The 21,434-nt window shown below is 45.2% G+C and overlaps 1 protein-coding gene across 1 annotated transcript; it reads right to left on the minus strand.

Annotated features, from left to right (window-relative positions):
* Positions 1-3,005: 3,005 nt before the first annotated feature.
* ACBD3 (acyl-CoA binding domain containing 3) lies at positions 3,006-20,680 on the minus strand. The gene is made up of 8 exons (XM_058835958.1): positions 20,400-20,680; positions 13,248-13,389; positions 12,071-12,211; positions 11,196-11,354; positions 9,591-9,765; positions 6,875-7,067; positions 5,926-6,210; positions 3,006-5,075 (listed from the first exon to the last, which is right to left on the minus strand). The coding sequence occupies exons 1-8, from the start codon at positions 20,656-20,658 to the stop codon at positions 4,864-4,866; spliced, it is 1,566 nt and encodes a 521-aa protein (XP_058691941.1). The 5' UTR covers positions 20,659-20,680; the 3' UTR covers positions 3,006-4,863.
* Positions 20,681-21,434: the final 754 nt, after the last annotated feature.

The following is a 21,434-nucleotide window of genomic DNA, read 5'->3' on the forward strand; positions in this document are numbered from 1 at the left end:
TGGGGTGTAGCTGGCTGGGGCAGGGGTGGTTTCTGTGCTGGGATGCTCCTGGAGCTCTGCTGTGCCAGGGCAAAGCCCAGCCCTGGGAGCAGCTGATTTTGCTTCTTGCCTTGTTCTTCTCATCACCAGGCCTGCATGAAGTCACTTCCCCCTGGGCAAGAAGCACTCCAAGCTTTAGTGTCACTTTCTTTTCTTTTGGACATTAAAATACTCTGTTCTCTTCAAGCCAGAGCCTAATTTAACAAGTATCAAGCAAAACTCTGCTAGGTGCTCTGACACTCTGTGATCTGGTTTGACACAGCCTGAGAGATGGGATTTGAGAATTGCAAACCTCCAATGCAAACTGCTGGAATGGGCAGAAAGACCTGGAGTGGGTTATATGAGGAAGGAGACCCCTTCACAGTGTCCATCCAGGCAGGTCTAGAAAGGACACCTGGGTCACAGCTGGGTCACAGCTGACTGCTGATGTGGCACAGGAAGGGTCTGAAGGCCATGGCCATCCCAGGTTCATGAGCAGTCACAGCCAGAGGGGCCCTGCTCAGCCTGGGGCAGCAGAGGGTTGTGCTGGGCTCCCCCAGGCCCTGTGGGCAGAGCTGCCCCTCAGTCCCCATGGCAGAGCCTGTTCCCACAGGCCCTAAAGGCTGTCCCAGGCATCCCGTGCCCTGCCTTAATGGCTGTGCAGGTATTTCACTAATGGTGGTGGCAGAGGGCCAAGCATTTGTTCTGCTGGGTGAGCAGCGGCCACTCTCCTGCCCACAGGTCATCCAGAGCACAGAGGGAGAGCCTGTGCTTGAGCATTCCTGGGCAGACAGGGTGCCAGCAGCCCTGGATGTGCTTCCCCAGGACATTCCTGCCACGCCAGGGATGCAGCCACAGCAGGAAAGGAGCTGCAAGCAGGCCTGGAGGGGCTGCACAGCAGCTCAAACCTCTCTGGGGAATGGGAGTGGTGAACTGTCCAGGCCAAGGGAATCGGCTTTTTCCACTCAGACTTGCTCCTCCATCAGGGGAGCACAGCCAAGGGCTGAAATTCTGCTGAAATGCACTGGGAGAAAACATGAATCCTCCTCCTGAGCCTCAGCACAGAGCAGCTGCCAGGTCAGGGAAGAGCACCGACCATCATCCAGCAGCTGCTTCCTTAAAATAAACATGCATGGAAGTTGAAGTCCAGCACCAAGGAAAACACTAAACTCCAGAGAAGTGGAGGCTGAAATAAGAAATTACCCCATCAAATCTGACCACCACCGAGTCATACCCCTGACTGAAATTGACCCCCTGATTAAAAGGAGCAGGTTTCTCACCAGCCTCATGATGGAGACTGCACAAGATGAAAATAACAAGGGCTGGGAGAAGAATTTATTATAGATAATCAGTGCTGCCTTGTTTTTCCTCGTTCCTTGCAAGTTTCATATTTTCAGATGATAACTTTGCAGATGCAATATCTATATTGCATGGCCATATCTGTATCTATATCTATACTAGTCCATGCAGTTTAATGTATTTCTTTAAGCCAGTCTGATGTTTTAGTAACACTTTTGATGTCCAAAGGGCAGGCCTCAGATGAGCAGTATTCAGTGAAAGATTTGGGATGGCATTTCATGCTTTGTTGAATCTTCCAGTACAGGGTAGTTTAGAAGTTTTATTTTTTAAAGCAATGGACCCCAAAGCATATAGCTGACATTTGTAACCTGCCCTCTGAACCCAGCCATGGGTGCAAGCTGAGCACACCAGAGCCCAAGGCTGCTGCCACAGAGCTCGGGCCCAACCTGAGCACAGGGACTTGCGCATCTCTACAGCAAATAAAGCAGTGACCCAGCCCTAAAATTTGTCCCTTGGACAGCAGACCCCCGAGTCTGATGATGCTGCCCACTACAGTTACCTCAAAGGGTGCATCCAGCTGCTCTAAATCACAGCCTCTCAGCTGTGACTGACACAGCAAAGTACGATGCTGAGAGTGCCAAAAGCCAAGGGGTGGGAAGGACAGCAAAGGGGATAGACAAGGACAATTTCACAGAGCAGACAAAGTGGCTTAATTAGCAAGTTGTTTTCAGCACACTGCTTATCCTTCTGGGATATCAGAGCCAAGGAAGACCATGCCTTGCTATCTCCCATGAAAGTGTCTTGAAGAACCTGCTCAAACAATGGTTTTTCCCTGGGAGTATCTAGCTCTTCTCAAAGGACCACTGTATTCAGAAGTGAGCTTTGTCAAGCTGTTGATGTCGTGTCACCTGGAGTCACTGCCATGACTCTGTTCATTCCACAAAGCGTTTATAATAATTCTCATGTGGAAGAGAGCTGCCTAAAGTGAGCTATGAGGAGCACAGACACTTTTAACTGGGGAAAAATGAGACAGGTATAATAGGCTCAACTGGGGCAGGCTTGCTGCTGTAATTACGTTGGTTTTCAATGCACTTTCGTGGTTCATGTGAAATTAGCTGGTAGCATACCCAGATATGGTACATTGAACTTCTCAGCATCTTGCTTCCTGTAGCACAGCATTGTTTTGTTCTCTCTGAAGAGAATTCTGCTCCCCAGGTGAACTCTGGGACCAAACTCATGCACATCCTGGACTCAGCTCCAGCATAAGCTGCTTACCAGCAGCAGCTAAGCAGTAAAAAGTGACTGACAAGCTTCAGCATAACTTGCTGTTTTACCTCTAGGTCCTTGCTTTTCTTCTGTTCAGTCTAAACTATGCATGGTCCTGTCTCTTGCCCTCCGGGTGAGGGATTTCAAGACTCTCTTGGAGGAGAGAGTTTATAGCTTTAGTTTCCCACATCCAACCCCTTCTGATACCCACTCAAAACCCAAAGAGACGATGCAGTTCAAGCTGGGCTCTCCCAGTACTGACAGATGGCCCCACCCAGCGAGCCAGTGACATTTCTGGGCAGAGCCTTTGACCACAGTGTGAGCATGGTGCTGAACCTCTGACCACGAGAGAGAAGATGACAAGCTCATCTTAGCTCAAGAGCCATACACAGCAATGCCAAGTTAATAAAAAGCCAACAGCATTACAGATAAATGTATTTTAATTAGGATTAAATACTATCTCAAGGTATCTTGAAATCGCACTTGTACTGTACTATCAACAGCCAGAGGCAATAAAAAAAAAAGTCTGAAAACGTAGAAGTTGTAGCATCCAACACATGACAGTAAGTGCTGCCATTTAAAGCAACAAACACCGCTCCCAAGAACAGATATTCTTAGAGGAAAAAGTTGTAACATTTTTGTATGGACAAAAAAAAAAAAAAGTAACTTGAAGACTAGAAGAAATATATTAGTGCCTGCCTTTTTAAAAGTTTTTTTTTGTTGTTTTTCTTTTTTTCTTACATTAAATACAGTTTTCTTTAAAAGCAAGGTACTTTCTAAATTCATGGTTTATATACTGTATGTACACAAGAGCAGAACATTGTACAGTGTTTTTGGATAAAGCAGCACTAACTAGCTGTAAGCTGGTACGGTGTTGCTGACCCAAAAAGCAAGATGACAAGTTAAGCACTCTAGGAGAAGTATCTCCATGGTTGGTATGAGAAAAGTAAAATATCATGTATGTACAAACTGACCGTTCAAACAAACCCTGCCAACTCAACATCATTTGCCGTGGAACTGCACATGCTGCAGCTGATCAAAGGAAGCCTGACTGCAAGAGCTGGTCTGAGACCCAAAGCAACCATTTCCTTTCAGTAACAAGGTGCATCACCCATGCAGAGAGAACTTGCACAAGTCATTATTGCAACACGTCACCCCTGGGCTCCGCGGGGAGCGGATTCTTACTGCAGCCTCAAGCCAAGGAGACACCTGCACTGTTTCTTCACTACACAAAATACAAAATGCCCCAACCAAACCATATGAAATTGAGATTAAAGCTACCTTAAGTATCTGCGTGTGCGCCTGGCCTTTCTGCCCACAGTTACAAATTAAAGCAGAAAGTTTGCACCCCACTATCACCAGTTCAGACTAAAATGGAGTGGCAGTGATTTCCATCATTAGTGCAACATTAACTCCTATACTCTATCAAAGTGACTGATTGCTCCCCAGACGCACAACATGTGTATTCAGGTCTTACAAAACTGGTTTCAAGTTTGTAGCCTTTTTTTTTGTCACCCCATTAAAAACCCCATTAAACTCAGGAGTAGTCTGTGTCCTGTTCAAAGCCAATTGAATCAAAATATTACTTTTATTCTAGGGTTAGCAGTGGGGCAGAGATTAAGGTTCTTCTTGTTACACATACTTTTAAACATCATTCAGCTTACACCTTCAGAAGAGGTTATTTGCTGTACTTTCAGGAAGTTGTTCATCCTTGTCTTACACACTACACTGGTTCAAGGAACTGAATGTTTCTTCTTTGATGAAGACAGAAGTGAGACAACTTGTTTCTAAACTGCATAAACTTAAAAGTTTCAAGTTTTAATGGTGTAAAAAAACTGACATTCAATTACAGTTAAGATAAACTTGCTACACAGCAAACTGCATCCAAATCTACCAGTTACTGATGGGACCTTTAAATTAACCATCAACGAGTTATTCAAGGCATCCAGACCTGGAAACATCAGATCACCCAGCCAGTGAGCCAGCAACTCCCTCCCCCTTTTCATGAGGCTTTAACAACTGCAATTGATGTGACCTCAGCACTGGAGACAACGACTCCAATCCCCAAAAAGGTTAGGGAGATCCTGTGTAAAGCCCAATGCAATATGCATTAGTGTCACGGAGCAGGAAGATCCCAGTGTCTACTTGTTAAAAGTTCACACAAACCATACAGATACAGACAGGATGAAACACAGACTCAAAAGGATCCATTATGCTTGAAGAAAATTCCAAATAAAATGACATCTTCTGCACAGCCCAGCCCCAGACACAGCCACACCTTTATCTAGTATAATAAACTCTGTAGTAAACTGTTTTTGACCTCCATAGAGAGTAAGAGTTGTCAAATTTAAGAAGATAAACTCCTCTCCCTGGGTACTGGTGGCTGCCAGCATACACTTCTTCGTGACAGTCTCGTCTGTACACAGGCACTATTTCATCTAGCTGAGGCTTGTTGGCATTCTTTTTGGCTTTTTCTTCACTGCTAGTATTTTCTGCAAGGGAAAAAAAGGGGTGTCAGTGAACATGGGTGGATGCTTTATAAGAGAAAGTCAGACTAATCTCTAGGGGACAAGGCCCTCTTTGTTAGTTTAGGAATGAGGAGTCACAGGGATTCATACCAAGTCTGGGGCTGAAGCACTCAGAAGCAGGAGGAACAGCAAGCATGCTCACTTTATCATGACTTTTACAGTTTGATATTAAAACTCACTACAGCCATCTCCCCAGCACAGCCAGGTCAGTTTGTGGAGATGCCAGCCTCTAGTTTTCAGTAAGAAAATCACTCACCACTGGCACCACTGATGTGACATACTGACTAGCACAGACTACTCAGTAGTGAAAGGACCCAGAAAGCCACTGCTTCCTAGGTCAGAGCAGCTCCTTCCAAGCAAATCACATGCTCATTTCAAAACATTTTTGTGATGGTATGCTAGACTCCTCCACAGGCAAAGGCTGTGACCTGTGTCTCAGCCACCATCAGGACTTGTTCTCTGAAGCAGTTCTGCTGCAGCCTCTAGGAAACTTCCTCCCTAGAAACACCTCGTGAACAGCAGGACAGGATTTTTCCTAAAGTTTCAGAGTAGAGATGCACTGCACTCTGTCACAGCACGGGTTCCAGTTTAGTTTACTGAATAGCTGACTTGGGAAAAGGATTTCCCCAGCATTAACCTGTCTGTGATCCAAGGAGGGGACTGAAGTTACTTTCAGAACTGCAGTTCCTATTCAAAATTGAAAGCGTGACTCCAGCCAGATGGAAGCCAGGGAAAGCAGGAGATTACACAAGACCATCAGTGGGGGTTTCCCTCACAGCAAACTCTGGCAGTTTACATAGATAAGCATGCTTACCTTCCTCTTCCTCCTCATCATCACTGGACTCGCTGACATGCACACTGACTGCAGTATTAGGGGAGTCTGTCCATTCAAAATACACCCCAAAACCAATGTCATAATTGTCTGTAGCAAACTCCCAAAAGAGGTAAGACCCCTCTTCATGAGTTGGTACTCTGACTGTAACCACTTCTCCTCGGCCCACTGTGATCACAGAGTCTGCATCCTGACGGATTTTTTCCTTGAAGTCTTTTATCTGGGGTCGTGTCCACATGGATGGAGCAGCGATCACTGGGACAGAATCTGGAGAGAGGGAAGGAAATATTCCAGTTAGGCTTTGTTTCAGTTATCTATGCTGCATACTTAAGTGGGCTTTGAAGCACTTGAGGGCCCCAAGCATCATAGTTGCTACCAATATTTTTTTTTAACTGAAGAAGCAAGTTTCATCTCTGAAAAGAAGCATGAACCAGTGCAAATTTAGTTATAAGACTACTAAATGCTACCAGCTCACCCATCCACCACATTTAGACCAACAGTGCTTATGCTGAAAAGCCTCAGAAGGCAAATGTACTGCTACAGGTGACAGGTTTATATTGCACAGAACCCTTCAATGGAAGGGTCTTTAAACAGCTCTGAACCAGTTCAAATAAAACTGAGCATATTTTTGCCCAGAACAGCTTTGTGCTAGAACTTTTACGCTCCTTTCCTTCAAGTCTAGAGTGACAGGAGGTTCTGGATCCCATCAGCTTTTCTGAAATGCTTTTGCTGCTTCCTCTTTCACCCCCCTTCTGAAGCTGAGCTTTGCCTATGCAATATTATCCTCCCATTAGAGACAGCAGTCCCAGGAATCAAACCTAGCTTTTCCATAGGCAAATGAAAAGAATCACAGTAACCCTACTTAGGACACCTGAATCCTAAGAAAAGCTTTTGCAATTTATTTTTAATTAAGAAATTCAGCTAGTCCCACCTTTTGGTCCATTCTCCAGTGCTTCTTCCAAAACTTCAGGATCCAACTCTTTTTCAGGGCTGTCTGCATGTGCACTGGCCTGCCCATTAATGGATGGGGTGTCCCCTGGGGCAGGGGTGTTCACCTTCGATGCAGTAGTTAGGGGTGTCCCTGTCGCTGCCACCACTGCATCCTGCTGCTTCTGTAAGGCTGCCTAAAACAACAGGAATTGACTAAGTCAAGTACAACCAAACCCTCACAAGATGCCAGTTTTACATTTTCCAGAAGAAGGTATAAAGACAATTTAAAGAAAAAACCTCCCCCTTCACCCTACAAGGGGGCTTGACCCAAAAGACCAGAAGCAGCACACAATAACCAGTTACATCTACTCAGCCCCTAGGGATGTGAAGTCACTTGGTTCCAGGCTGGTGGATACAAACAAAAAAAAAAAAATCAACTTCCAACTTTCAAATTAATTACGGTACACACAAACTCTTGTGCTTCACTATGGAAGAAATGTTATAGGAATGAAAAACTATCAGAGTTAGAAGTGTGGCTTGTTTGCTGGGGTTGGTTTTTTTTGCTGGCTGGAAGGGCTCCATCCAGCCTGAGCACATCCAGGTCTAAAAAGAGCTGAGTACTGAAGGTCTATTAGCTACATGCCAATTTATGAGTTAAACAGAGAACTCTATAAGCAACCTCCCTGTCCCTCATTATCAGTCCAAAGAAACAACACAGGCTTTTTTGTTGGAAAAGGTATAAGTGACAGTGCCACTTTAAAGGATAACCTAATAATCACAAGATTTTGATGAGCAAATGGAATATAAGTATCCTGCAGGAATATGAAGACAATATAGAAAAGCATCAGTTAAGATTTAAAATTTAAGCAACTGCACAGATGCTGTCCAGATTTCACTATCTACTACAGCAGTTTTGTGCACTGAGAGAAAGGTGGTGTGAACTTTTCTACCAAACTATTGCACACAGCCTTTCCAAGATTAATTGCACCAGAAGCTGACCAGCAGCTTCTGCAGAACAGCAGAACAGCACTTTCTAAGTGCACTAACAGACCCCGGTGCAGCTGACTCACAGGCATCCAAGTAAAGCATTCCTCAGAACTGTTACAGAAGCTACATGAGGGAAGTCCAAAGAGTAATTTTAACAGGGCAGAAAGCCTCTTTCCTACACCACTTTAGCTCCATCCAGCCATGCTTTGGCTAAGAAGGGAGCTATAAAGACCATCTAGTTCCTCATCCCTGCCATGGGAACAGACACCTTCCACTAGACCAGGCTGCTCAAAGCTCCATCAAACCTGTCCATGAACACTTCTTGGGATGGGGCTTCCACAGCTTCTCTGGGCAATCTGTGCTAGTGTCTGACCACCCTCTCTGTAAAAAAAAAGTCTCCCTTATGTTCAATCTAGACCTGCACTCTCACTGATGAAAACCTTTGCCCCTTGTACTGTCACTACAGGCCCTGGTAAAAAGGTCTTTCTTTGTGTTTCTTATAAACACCCTTTAGGTACTGAAAGGCCGCAGTGAGGTTTCCCCAGAGCCTTCTCTTCTCCAGGCTGCACAGCCCCAGCTCTCTCAGCCTGTCTCCATAGCAGAGGTGCTTCAGCCCTCTGAGCATCTTTGTGGCCTCTGGACTCACTCCAACAGGTTCACATCTTTCTTATGCTGGGGACTCAGAGCTGGATGCAGCACTGCAGGTGGGGTGTCATGAGAGCAGAGCAGAGGGGGAGAATCACTTCTCTCCCTCAATCTTCTGGCCACGCTTTTTTCCTGCATCCCAGGACACAACTGACTTCCTGAGCTGCAAAAGTGCATTGCCAGCTCTTACCCAATGTTTCTCTCACCAGAGAGAAACAGCTCTGCAGGACAGCTCTCAACCCTTTCAGCCCCCAAGACTGTTTTGATACTGGGGAGCACCCTGACTTGACCCACTGCAGGGGCCTTGTTGGACTTCTTGATGTTCACATGGCTCCCTTCCTTGGACATTGCTTTACTGAGGGCATCAGCCTCCACAAAATACAAATTACTTAACAGGAAATTAGTTAATGAACTTTAGGTCTTTAGCTCAAGAACAGACCTCAGGCTGGCAGCTACAGCGTGTCCTCCTACCTAAATTATGAGCAGCTTATTGCAGGCAAGCAACTTCAGCAGGTATTAGTACCTGATGAAGTCAGGCAATAGGTGCAAAAGAAGAGAGAAGTCAGCAGTGCTCAGGCTGGCAAAGAGAAGCAACCTCCAACCCAGCAGCGATGATACAGTGCTGCATATGCATGCTCAGCTAGAAACACAGGGCTGACCACAGCCTGCTGCTCAGCACAGATCTCCAGGAGAGTCACCTAAAGAGGTCTGTTCATGCTCAGATACACTGGTATGTCATTAAATTACACACACACATACACACCACCAATGCTGCAGCAGAGTGGATCACATTTCATCTCCAATAATAATAATATTGAACCAAGTCATTAGTAAAGATTGCTTAGTGTTTTCTTAATTAACAGCTGCTTCAGAAGACTACTCCGAAAGATGAAATAAATAAAGGGGCTTTGGTGTCTGAATTTCAAGCAGCATTAGTCACTAGCATGGTAGCTCTCCCTGCAGCAATTATCTTTTCAAGGAGAGAACAGCAGACAAGTTAATGTGTCCCAGTGACAGCCTGGGACACGAAGCCAACATTCCTCAGTGACAGCCTGGGACACGAAGCCCAGGTTTCCCAGCCATACCTGCTGCTGTGCAAGCTGGACCTGGTAGAGCTGCTGCATGTACTGCTGGTAGTGCTGCTCCTGGAGCTGCCGGATGAGGATCTGCTGCTGCTCGTAGTTGCCGGGATACTGCTGGGCCGCGTACTGCTGGAACTGCACGGCCGTCTGCGAGTTCAGCGCTGCCATGATCTGCTGCCTGCCACGGGGAGCACAGCATGGCCTTACCAACAGCTCAGGGCACTGGGGAATCCCTGCACTTAACTGGCTTTGAGGCCACTGAAATCACTTCATTCCATTCTGCAAAGCCCAATTAAAATAAATCTATGTAACGGACAGGAACCCAGAGCTAACGCAGACGTGAGTTTTGCCTAAAAATACACTGAGAACATAAAGAAGGGAGCAACACTTTCAACCCACTGTTTGAAAGCATCAAATGTTAAAACAACAAGAGCTCTTACATAATTCTTAATCTGTAGTCTGATAAAGAGGTAGTGCTACACAAAACCCACATGACTAAACTTCTCAAACAAGCTAAGGAAAAAACCCACATATGCTTTTTCCAGAAACCATTCTTCCAGCAGATCTTCTATAAATATTGGTAGGAACAAACCTGCTCTGGCACAGCACACCAATGCTTTTTAGTGAATCTAAGAAAAACACACCACGTAACTATCTTAGTTTTCCTGGTCTGTATGCAAACAAATATGAAAAACATGACTGACAGGGCCTAATTCAGGAATAACAACAACAAAAAAATGCTGCCAGATGGGGCATCTGCATCTCCAGTAAACTCAACTGCTGAAACTTCAGGGGGAACACATGGGTTACATATGCACAGGCTGTTTTTCTCCTCTCTCCAAAGAACTAACAGAAATTCTATGGCTAAATGACAAGATAGATCCAGGGCCTGTCTCACGTTACATCCATCAGTGACCAGCTATCAATGTTTCAGAGGAAGGAAGAAGTATCACACAATCGCAAGAAAAATTCTTTCCTTCTCACTCTTCTTCCATCCCCAAAAATCATGTTCTAAATCACCATTTTACACTGGTCTAATATGCCAAAGAGCAGGATTTAGTGCTTCTCAGCAAACTATGACCAGTTTGGATACACTTGGCATCCACATTCCTTTTCTGTCTAAACTCTTTTATCTCTGTAACCTGCTATGACCACTTAATACACAACTCCCATTCATGTGAAAAACCCCCTGAACTTCAAGGCATACCACACGTCTTGTTACTTAGCACTGTGCAACACTTTTTATTGGATACATAAATTTATGTCCGTCTCTTACACTCCTCTGGCTCTTACCATGTTAAACAAGCAGCTAAACTTGTGGTTTAATTATTTGCTCCCTTCTCAAAACCACTACATAGCAAGGACAGGATCTACTTCAGAGACACCCCCTGAAAAGATATTTTTATGGTGGAAAATAGTTGCCGACTGATGTGGAACAGCTTTACTATTCTCTTAAATATTACATGTGCAAAGCCAGATCTGTGTTTTCAGCATCTGGATGTGATGGGAACAATGAAATATAATTAGAACTGTATATTCCAAGTATACAATTGTCTCAAATGCAAGGCAGTTATTTTCTTTTAAGGGCTGCTTGTTTCCGCTACTCACTTCTGCTGTTCCATCCGAAGTTGCTCCTCCTCTATTCTCCTCCTCTCCTCTTCTTCCCTTCTCAGTCTTTCCTCTTCTTCTCGCCTACGTTTCTCTTCTTCCTTTTGTAACCGCTCCCGCTCCTCCTCTTCACGACGCCTTCGCTCTTCCTCTTCTCTTCTGCAACATCCACTCAATAAGCCATTTCAGCATTCCTAAAATCCTAGGATGAGTTATTCTCAACATGCTGTAACCTGCCTTTTGCCCACCCAGTGAGGTTTTGCGACTGGTATCATCTCCTCACACTTAAATTGGCCTGGAGAAGTGTCTTACTGGACACATGAAAAATCCACATTACTGCAGAGTTTTACAGCACTCAGCAGCATGACACGGGTAAATTCTGTGTTACCATTTGATATTCATGCTAACCTGTTACTATGCCACCTGTATAGCAGAAAAAATTGCCTGGAAGCTTTAAACACATCTTCCAAGCTTTCACACATGTTCAGTAATGATGTGGATACTATGGCTAAATAATCACACCTGGAAGCAATAATAGGACAGCCTTTGTCAAGCTGCTAACCCGTATTAGCAGAGAAGTTTAAAACTGAATTTAATATTCTCTGTATATTTAGTCCACAGACATATCGGGACAGACATTTTGTGAAGCCTTTCTTCTTAAGCAGATGACAGTATCAGCAAAATTTTTAAAACTCCTAAACAACCACCCATTACTGGCAAAGTAAAAAGGCTTAAAGAGATCAAATGGTACCACAGCCATCTACACCTCAAGCATTTCCCTTCGCAAGACAACTCCAACCAAAACTAGCTGTGATACTGTCCACAGGCCAAGAGTTACACTCATAAATGCCAACACCAAAGCACCCAAATGTTACCTTTTCTTTTCTTGCTCTTCTTTCTCTATCTTGTGAGAAGTGACATACGTTGAGAACAAGTGGCAGCACCTATGTAGGAGCTTGACAAATTCTGTCATAGCTTTTTGCTTTGACATGTTTCCAAGGGCAGCCCATTCCTTCCTGAGAGAGAGAATTCAGCTGAAATAACAGACTCAACTCTTTTCAAGCCAGTAGTGAGCGCTGACAACCCAGCAAAGAAAAAAAGTTGGAAGACCAGGAACCAAACATTATCGTTTGCAGTTTCAGAGAACCAACAACTTCGTCCCAAAGACAATGTTCTCTTCTGCCTGCACAATGTTCTCTTTTCTTTTGTCTTTGAAATAGACATAACTCAGCTCTTACGTGAAATTTCATACATCCCATCAACCCTACTTTGAATTCTGAACTATGTCCAAAATCCTCCCAGCTACAAGTGAACCTAAAGTATTTTTTAACCTCCTTCCACTCTAGTTTGTGGGAAAAAAGAAGTATACATTCTCCTGAATGAACAAACATGGCAGCAACTATTGATTACAGCACTCGAGTTAGTTGAAAGAAACAGTCTTTTTCTTCCTAAGAAAAGCTGCATCCTTTTGTGCAAAAGAAGTGCACTGAGTCCACCTCAGAGAAGCCAATGCTGTGTTACACACTACCTTCACTCTAGAACACTAAAAAGAGCAACAAGGAACATGAGAAGTGCAGCCTGAGCTGCAAGCAACACAAGAGACATACCTGAGACTTCCCAGGCCTCATAAAAGATTTACTCAGAGTTTGAATGTATCAGGTTTTAATTTTCTGACTTCAGAAATTATCTTAGGTGTTAGGACAAGCTGTGGTGAATGCTTCTACCAATGGCAAAAGGCTTGGCCTGCTGTAACCACGGTGTGAAGCTCAGATGAAGCATGGCCCTGCACATTAATGCATCTTAAACTGCTACAAGAAACTGGACTGTCAGCAGAGCAGCTTCTAGCGGGTTTGGAAAAAATAACAACCCAATAATCTTCTATTAGTTCCTGTATTGAACTGTGACTCACACTTCTAAGATGTATTTGAAGAGGCCACTTTCCACTACCACAGACACTTGAGATAACACGAATACTTGAAAAAGAAATTGGATGATGTTATCTTCTCACTGGAAAAGCAGAGTTAAGATCAACAAAAGCACCAGCCCTTTTACCTTCTATCATTCCCCAGCACATCAAAGAATCCAACTTCAGGGCAAGTGTCAGGGTTATAGGGTCCCAGCAGAACCTGCTTGTGCAGTGCCACAAGTTTGAGCTTTTCTTCATATGTTGGATGAAAGGCTTTGCCATCTTTTTCTGTAGGAAAAAAAAAAATCAAAGAAATTTTCACTGTTGTGATTAATCAAGCACAGAATATGAATGACAATGTTCCATAACCATACCATGGTTAAAAAAGAGAGAAAATAATAAAAAAAAGAGTGAAAAAGTCAAGTCACAAAAGGTTAGACAAATTAAGTCAGTTCTATTTAAATAAAATATCAATCTGTCCAGAAGAAACACATCTACTTCAGCTAATGAAGACTTCAGTGTGGAGTGCCTTGCATCCCACTATTTACAGTCAGTCTTAGTGAGTCAGTTATCACATAAATATTTACATTAATTTGTTGAACGTCACACCATATGGATCTGTATCTCCAAAATATTTAAAAACCTTAACTGAATTCAAATGTGTCTGCCAAGTCTACTCTAGTGTGCACAGGAAGGATTTTCCACAAAGAAAGATGTGATGTTAACTTTATAAACTGCTCTCCTTTCATGCTTTTCACATTGATGAAAGCAGAACCACCAAGGTTGAAGGCAAGGAGAAGTGCAGAGAGGAAAAATTAAGAGTCAAGGAGAGTTTTCCTTGAGGGAATACCATTGCTGGCCCTGGCCAAGGCAGCTGGAATAGCCCCTCACAATGAAAAGCCTTGCAGTTGACTCCATCAACACAAACACATACGGTGAACTCTGACAGTAAGAAGGCAAAATGAGCCTGAACATGTTCCAGTGGCTCCACAGGAACATCTTCTGAAGCATGCCCAGTTAGATCCCACCATGCTTTTATTGGTAAGAAGATACTTGCATTGATTTCAAATGATATATGAATTAATCAGCAAGGACTTAACACATTTAAATTGTCAAAACAAATCAAAGAAACAGGCATTGCTCTGTGTGACTACACTGCTCATTAAGAAAAATACATTTTTCTTGAACAGGAAAACAAATAAGCAAGCACCATCTCCTTTTGGAAGAGCTGAAATGAGGAAGCTACTTCCAGAGGTAAAAGATAGTCACTTCCCATTACTGCACTGCTATCAACGTAATTGGGAGCTGAATACAAAGCTGCCAGTCATTCCCAGTTCTCCTTCGGAGCAAGTTGTTTACAGCCCCAAACTGAACAGTCCACACCTAAATTTCAGGCTGACACATCCTGCAAAATTGCTTGGCTGACACTTATGAACAGTTATTAACAGGAAAAGAAGTGAATCTTAAAACAAGAGGGGAAGGAAAATACCCCTACTGCAGCTTATTGAGAAACTCAGAGCACAGACTTCTGGAAATCAGAAACAATCCCAGCAGGAAAGTGCTTGCAGGTTGCAGCAAGACTCTTATTTTTGACAGAGAAAGTTCACTACATTGCTGGACTTACTCAGCTGAAACATCACAAGGAACCGCTACATGCATGAGATTTGTTTTAAAGCCACAATCAAACGATTAGGAAGGCAAATATTTAATTACTTATTAGCCATTCTTAGAAGTCCACATCATTCTAGCAGAATTTCAAGTATTTGCTCTTGTCCCAGTGTCACACAACCTTTACAGCAAATACAGCTGCCAGCTTCAAAAACAGAAGCCTCTCTCCACAGAAATATCTACTTCCAAAAATATCTGGCGGGGTAGAAAACCGGGAGGATGTAAAAACTGAACCAGTGTATACAATGAAAGGACAGGAGGCAGCTGACACAAACTAAAGTATAGGAAATGCCACTTGAGCATTTTTATGGGATTTTATTTCGTTTGTTTGCTTGAAGTTGGTGGGTTTTTTTTGTTTTTAATGCTGTTTTGTTTTATAAACTGAGACTGATTGAGCACTGGAACAGGCTGCCCTGAGAAGGTTTTAAGTCTCTATGACTGAAAATGTTCAAAACCCAGAGACAGTGCCATGAAGCCTGAACTGAAAAGGAGGGCTAAACCTGACAATGCCCAGCAGTCCCACCCCAAGTTTGCGATCCTTAAGGCACACAAATAACCCCATTCTAGTAAGCTTTCAACTCCTGCTCTCAGGCCTTCCAAAGAGCCCTCTGGCTTCTCCTCAACTCTTCACACTTTATACTCAACTCAGAATTTACTTATTAGCTAACAAGCACTTCCATTAGCCTCAATAAACAGCATGGACTTTGCAATAATACTTCATATCCTGGGGCATCGTGCTACAAAGCAAGTCAATTGACAAAGGTACTGCACTGAACTTTTTACAGGCTTCTGAGCAAAGTATGATTCTCTAGGGGGTCCCTATAGCACTGTTTAGTTTTCACAACCTGTGTACCTAGATCTGTCTGACAAAGCACACAGCTATTTGCTATACTAAAACTGCAATCTAAGCCAGATAACATCATCGGTATTTGAACTCACTCCTGAAGAGAGTTAAAGTGAAAAAACCTTAATTTCCCATGCAATTGTGCACAGCACATCTGCATTTCCACAGAACCGAGAAGTCAGACCTCATGCCCTAATTACTGAGAAAAGCCAAAATCTGCATTTACAAAGAATGGTGACCCAAGGGAAGAACAACAAACAAGCTAAATAAAAGAGGAGGAAAGACAGAGGAGAAAAATACAAGACAAGCTTTCAGTGACTTGTAGATAATGTAGTTTAGAAGCAAATTATCAAAAAAACACTTGCAGACAGTCAGACAGTGAAGTTAAGTTTCATACTAACTATTTTGCAGCTGAACTCTACAGCATAAACCACACTGTATAATCACCCCAAAGATCAGGAATTGTTGGTGTTTAACTGAACCAGAGGACCTGAATTCATCTGCAGAGTCAAATATGCCAAAAAGAGCATTAGTGTGTCTAGACAAGTAGAAGTGCCAAATGTATCCAAGCATCCGTGAACGCGCCATTTGAGCAGGCATTACCCACACACCTCATACAGCTGTCGGGAAGTGGAAGCACATCAAAGAGCTCCAGGGAACACCCTGAAAAATCCAAAGCAAGTGCACAGCAGTAATACAGCAACTGTACAACCTTCCCTACACCACTGGTATCCCTGACCCAACAAGTCCAGGAAGATGCTCAGTTTTCAACCACAACAGAAAGATGAAGCTGTTACTAGTAATGTGAGGGACTTATGTCACTGTGTGGCACTGTATTATTGACATGACTTGATAAAGGCCAAATTTTGACACAAAGGAGTTTAAGAAATATGCCTAAGAGATTTCGTGGTGCAAGATATTGTTACTCCTCTGTAACTTCAGATTTTTCCCCCTTAGAAACACAGCACACCATGCTGCACCTTCCACTCCAGCTTCACCTAGTGCACCCACTGTAAATACCTACTTCCACTGGGATAGCATTCAGTTGAGCCATCTAGAAGCAGCTAGAAAACAATTTGTGAAGAGTGATTTTTCACCTCATAGCTTTTAAAAGAAGTCACATATGTTAATTCTATTCATTTGCAACATTTTAATGAGTAAGACCAAAACTGAGAAGAGTGAGGACTGAAATGCTGTCTGCAGAGCCCAGTTCACTCTTACACTCCTAATCCTCCTCTCCTGAAAGTGTGTCCTGCATCAACAGAAGAATTACTGACAGGCCCTTCCAATTAAATATGATCAAAGCACAACTTCACAAATGTAGATACATTATAGGGGTTTTCATATGCTTGACAACAAGAGCCTACTTAAGTTACGAATTACAATCATACCATCAAATCAGTGCTCAAAAAAAAGAGGTCAAACAATTAATTGAGAATGATGTTCTGCTGAGGTTGAAGATGCATTCTTGTTAGGATAAGAGGAAATAACTTAGGGCAGTCAAAGAAAATTAGAGTACTTAACATTCCAGGAGAGCTTTTAGATACCAAAATGATATGGTTGGTGTACTGTCTGCTCAGATGTGCTGCACTGCAAATCACTTTAGACGGTGCATGAACACTTCAGGGACTGTCATATATTGAAGGTTGGGTGCAATGGTATTTCAATGACAGGATGTGGAAAACAACAAAGCCAGGCTGATCCTGGGAGAGATTTGCTGGCAGAGCTATGCAAGCCACCCTCTCCTGCTTCACGACAGAACTCAAAAAGGTTATCTTCACTGGCATAGCTCTTACCAGCTCAGCAAGCAGAATAAGCCATCAGAAACACTTCTACTGCGCTAGATGCCCCAGGGCTCACAATTACAGGCATACAATGATTGTAACATGACTGTTCTCCACTGTACACTGGATCCAGCACAGTGGAGCAGCTTCTTAATGGCAGCCAAAATGCTGCTTGACAGAGCAGGAAGGGAAAGAGTGCGTAAGGGAAAGAAGGCTCTCGTTTCCCACAGAAAAATGGACTGGAACACTGTTACCATCTATTTTCTATGCCTCTGTTATTCTGAAAAGCTCCTCACAAGCCATGACGAATGTTAAACAAAAAAAAAAGAAAAAAAGATAGTGCCCATCTCCTGCGCAGCCTAAGGCCTGACAGTTGAAGCGACCCAGGGTCAAGCATTTTAGATCTGCTTTAGATTTGTCTTTATCAGAGACAGAATAAAGTAGCTTTTGAGTCTCTTTGTTATCCTAGCCTAGTTTCCGTTATGTTTTTCACACTGTTTATACACGCTCTTATCCGGTCTTGTCTCTGAGCAATTCTGTTACCTGCAATATGCCACCACTGACAAGTGTTAGAAGTCATTGTAATAAGCAAACTCAAAGTATTTTGATCAGATTCAACTTCTCTTGGACAAAAGTACACCAAGAGTTACAGACAACTGGGGCTGCACACTGAAGCAGAAAAAAAGCTGCTTAACTATCAGCATAGTTTTCAGAAGAATGGTTAGAAATGAGGTCTCAGCACTGACCTATTAACTTGGGCCACCCTTCAGACATATGTGTTGCCTCCTGAGGAGGAATCCCTATTTGCTCCTTGGCATGCAGAGGGCTGCTAACCAAGCATGCCCACTCCCACAGTTGTTCTGACAGCATGAAAATAATCTGGAAACAAGACTACTTATTTTTGGAGCTGTGCAGATATAGAACAAGCTGGCAGAATCAGTAACCCAAGTATTACAAGCTCCTGGAGCTCCCCATCAGATCTATAAATAAAAATCTTTGTGTTATGTCACTTTTAGGAAAAGATCTACAGATGAAATGATGGGCAATGACTTTATGCAAGTTATTCCAGCCACAAGGATAGAGAAACAAGGTTTTCACTGGAAAGACTGACAATACAATTGAATGGGGAAAATTATCATCTTATGAGCACAACCATGAGTTACAAGAAATTGCAGAAGGCTAAAAAAAGGAGCGGGAGTAAGCTGAAACATGTTGATATTAAGTTTTAATTTAAAAAAACAGCAACAAAAAAAACATTGCTAAGACAGCACAAGGCAAGGAACTGGAACCTACACGCAAGTAACACCTCACCATCAGTAACACTTCACCATCAGAGAGCAGATAAAGCTAGAACATAAATTATTTTAAAACGTGATATTACAGATACAGGTTATTGCTACATAGCAGCAATATAGATAAAGTCATTCACAGCATGTAACTTTTGCTCTGCAAACACAAGTTCACACTGTAAACTCACTGTACACTGTAAAAACAGGTTCCTGTAGAATATTCAACCCAAGATAGAAGAAGACCACGGTTGACCAACAGAAGGAATTTGCTACTGCAGAGACATTTCTTCCTGCACCATTAAACACAATCAGGACTCTTTTAAGCAACTTATTTTACAGAAAGAAGAAAGAGACATTAAGTACAATGCTTCCACAACCTGATAACCTCTGATACAGAAGGGAAAAAAAAAAATAAAATCTTATGATCTCTTACGTTTTTTTACAGTTTAAAAGAATAACACCTCTGTATATTAGCATGCTAACAAAATAACTACTTTGTGGAAAGGCATCAGAACAGAGTCAAAAAACCAGGGCTTAAGAAAACTGCTTAGAGCATTCCATGCTCCTAACAACTACCAGGTGCAGGTCAGCCAATGTGAGGAAAGACAATTCTGTCCTTCCAGCAGTGTTTCCACCTGGCAGCAGGGCTTGCCCTTATAAGAGGCAGCCTCCCTGGGAGGTCATCTAACAACTGATTGCCCCAAGACTGACCTTTCCAAGTGCAGAGCTTGTCTTCCCTAGTGCAGGCATGAGGCTGGACTCCCTGCTTCACCTGAAGCAGTGTCTGCCTGAAAGCCACAGGGGTGACACATTGCTGAAATGTGCTCTATGTAGTGAGCACAGCTCTTCCCTCAAATCCCTCCCCCTTTGGAGGAAATCAAGTGTGGCAAGACACATCCACCTTCCCACAGAAGCACACCTGGCTACAGGGGATCCCAGCAAAAAAACTCCAGGTCTACATCCTAGGTACTTCACAGCTACCTGCTGGGGCCATGGTGGCACACAGAATCATAGATCAATTAGGCTGGAAAAGACTTCTGAGACCATCGAGCCCAACTTACGACCAAACACCACCATGTCAACAAGACCATTGCCACGTCCAGTCTTTCCTTACACACCTCCAGGGACGGCGATTCCACCACCTCCCTGGGCAGCCCATGCCAATCACTCTTCTTGTGCAGAAATTCTTTGCAATGTCCAACCTAAACTTCCCCTGGCACAACTCAAGACCGTGTCCTTTCGCCCTGAAGCAGCCAAGCCAGCCCTGGAGCTGGCACGCTGAGGAGAGGGCACGGCACCTCCGGTCAGGATCCGGGCTGTCAGCAGGCGCGGCACCGCTCACGGCGAGCGCTCCTCGCCCACGTCTGCGAGCTTTCCCTTCCCGTGCCACCGCCACTGAGCTCTGTCGCTCCGACCGTAGGCCGGGTGCCGCCCGCCCCGGCAGTGCCACACCGCGGCCCGGGGCAGCCGCCGCTCCCGCCCCGGCTCACGTCCGGCACCAGGAAAGGCGCATCCCCGCGGGCCGCCGGGACACGCTGCTCGCCCCGGCACACCGAGCCCTCGGGGCTGCCCCCCGCGGCTCTCGGGGGACCCGGGGCTCCGCCGGAACCCCACAGCCCAGCCCGGCGGGCGATGCCGCCCGGGGCTCCCCGGTGCCGGTGGCTGCCCCGTTCCGGGGTGGGTAGTGCGGGCCGGGCCGGCGGCCAGGCTCACCTTTGAAGAAGCGCAGAGCCAGCCCGTAGAGCTCCTCCAGCGCGAAGCCCCAGCGCCGCTCCAGGCTCAGCGCCGCCTCCTCCGCCGCCTCGCCGCCGGCCTCTGGAGCTCCCGGGGAGCCGGGGCCCGCTCGGCCCCGCCCCGCCGCCGGCTCGCCCTGCGCCGGCCGCGCTTCGCAGGGCGGCACCTCGGCGTTGGGGCTCAGCGTCAGCCCGTCCACCGAGACCTCGAGCCGGTCCGAGCTCAGCACCGCCGCCATCCTCCGCCGCCTCCCACCCGCCCTCCGCCTCCTGCTCCGCTGCGGCGGCCACGTCCCGACTTCCCGTCCCCTCCGACCCGGATCTTCCGGGCCCGCCCGCGGCCCCGCCCCGCCCCGCCCCGCTGCTGCCGGGCCGCGGGAGGCACCGGGGCACGGGGCTGGAGGCCGCCTGCTCCCTGCCCTCAGCGGCACCGCCTGCTCCTGGGCCTGGGCTGCTGCAGCCCGGGAATCCCGGCGATGTGAGTGTCTGCTGGGCAGCCTGTCCGCGCTTCTTGGTTGCTTGATCGATAATGGTTTTTCAACAGCGTTATCTCCCTCATGAGGAGAGACTGCGGGAGCTGGGCCTGTTAAGTCTGGAGAAGACAGGACTGAGAGGGAATCCCGCTAATACATAAAAATATCTGAAAGTGCTGAGACTTTCCGGTGGTGCCCATGACAGGAAGTGGAGCAGTGGCCGCAAACTATAACACAAGAAGTTCCACCTCAATTCCTCAACCTTTGTCTCTGAGGCTGGCAGAGCACTGGAACAGCTGCTCAGGGGGGTCATGCAGTCTCCCTCTCTGGAGACAGTCAAACCCCGCCTGGACACGTTCCTGCGTCACCTGCTCCAGGTGACCCTGGCTTGGCAGGGGGCTGGACTGGTGATCTCCAGAGGTCGCTTCCAACCCTAACCATTCTATGATTCTGTAAAAGCCTTTTGGTCCAGCTGGAAGGTGGTGTGGGATCTTCTGCTGAACTCTTCTCCTCATCTCTCAGAAATCATGCTTCAGGCCTCA

Source organism: Poecile atricapillus, chromosome 3, assembly GCF_030490865.1.
Source record: "Poecile atricapillus isolate bPoeAtr1 chromosome 3, bPoeAtr1.hap1, whole genome shotgun sequence".
Taxonomy (NCBI): domain Eukaryota; kingdom Metazoa; phylum Chordata; class Aves; order Passeriformes; family Paridae; genus Poecile; species Poecile atricapillus.

Excerpts from the sequence above, each read along its gene's own strand:
- ACBD3 (XM_058835958.1), bottom strand. The coding sequence starts at position 20,658 with ATGGCGGCGGTGCTGAGCTCGGACCGGCTCGAGGTCTCGGTGGACGGG. Across the intron at positions 13,390-20,399 it reads GGCTCTGCGCTTCTTCAAAG|AAAAAGATGGCAAAGCCTTT; the intron begins GTGAGCCTGGCC and ends TTTTTCCTACAG. Across the intron at positions 9,766-11,195 it reads CTTCGGATGGAACAGCAGAA|GCAGCAGATCATGGCAGCGC; the intron begins GTGAGTAGCGGA and ends TCCCCGTGGCAG.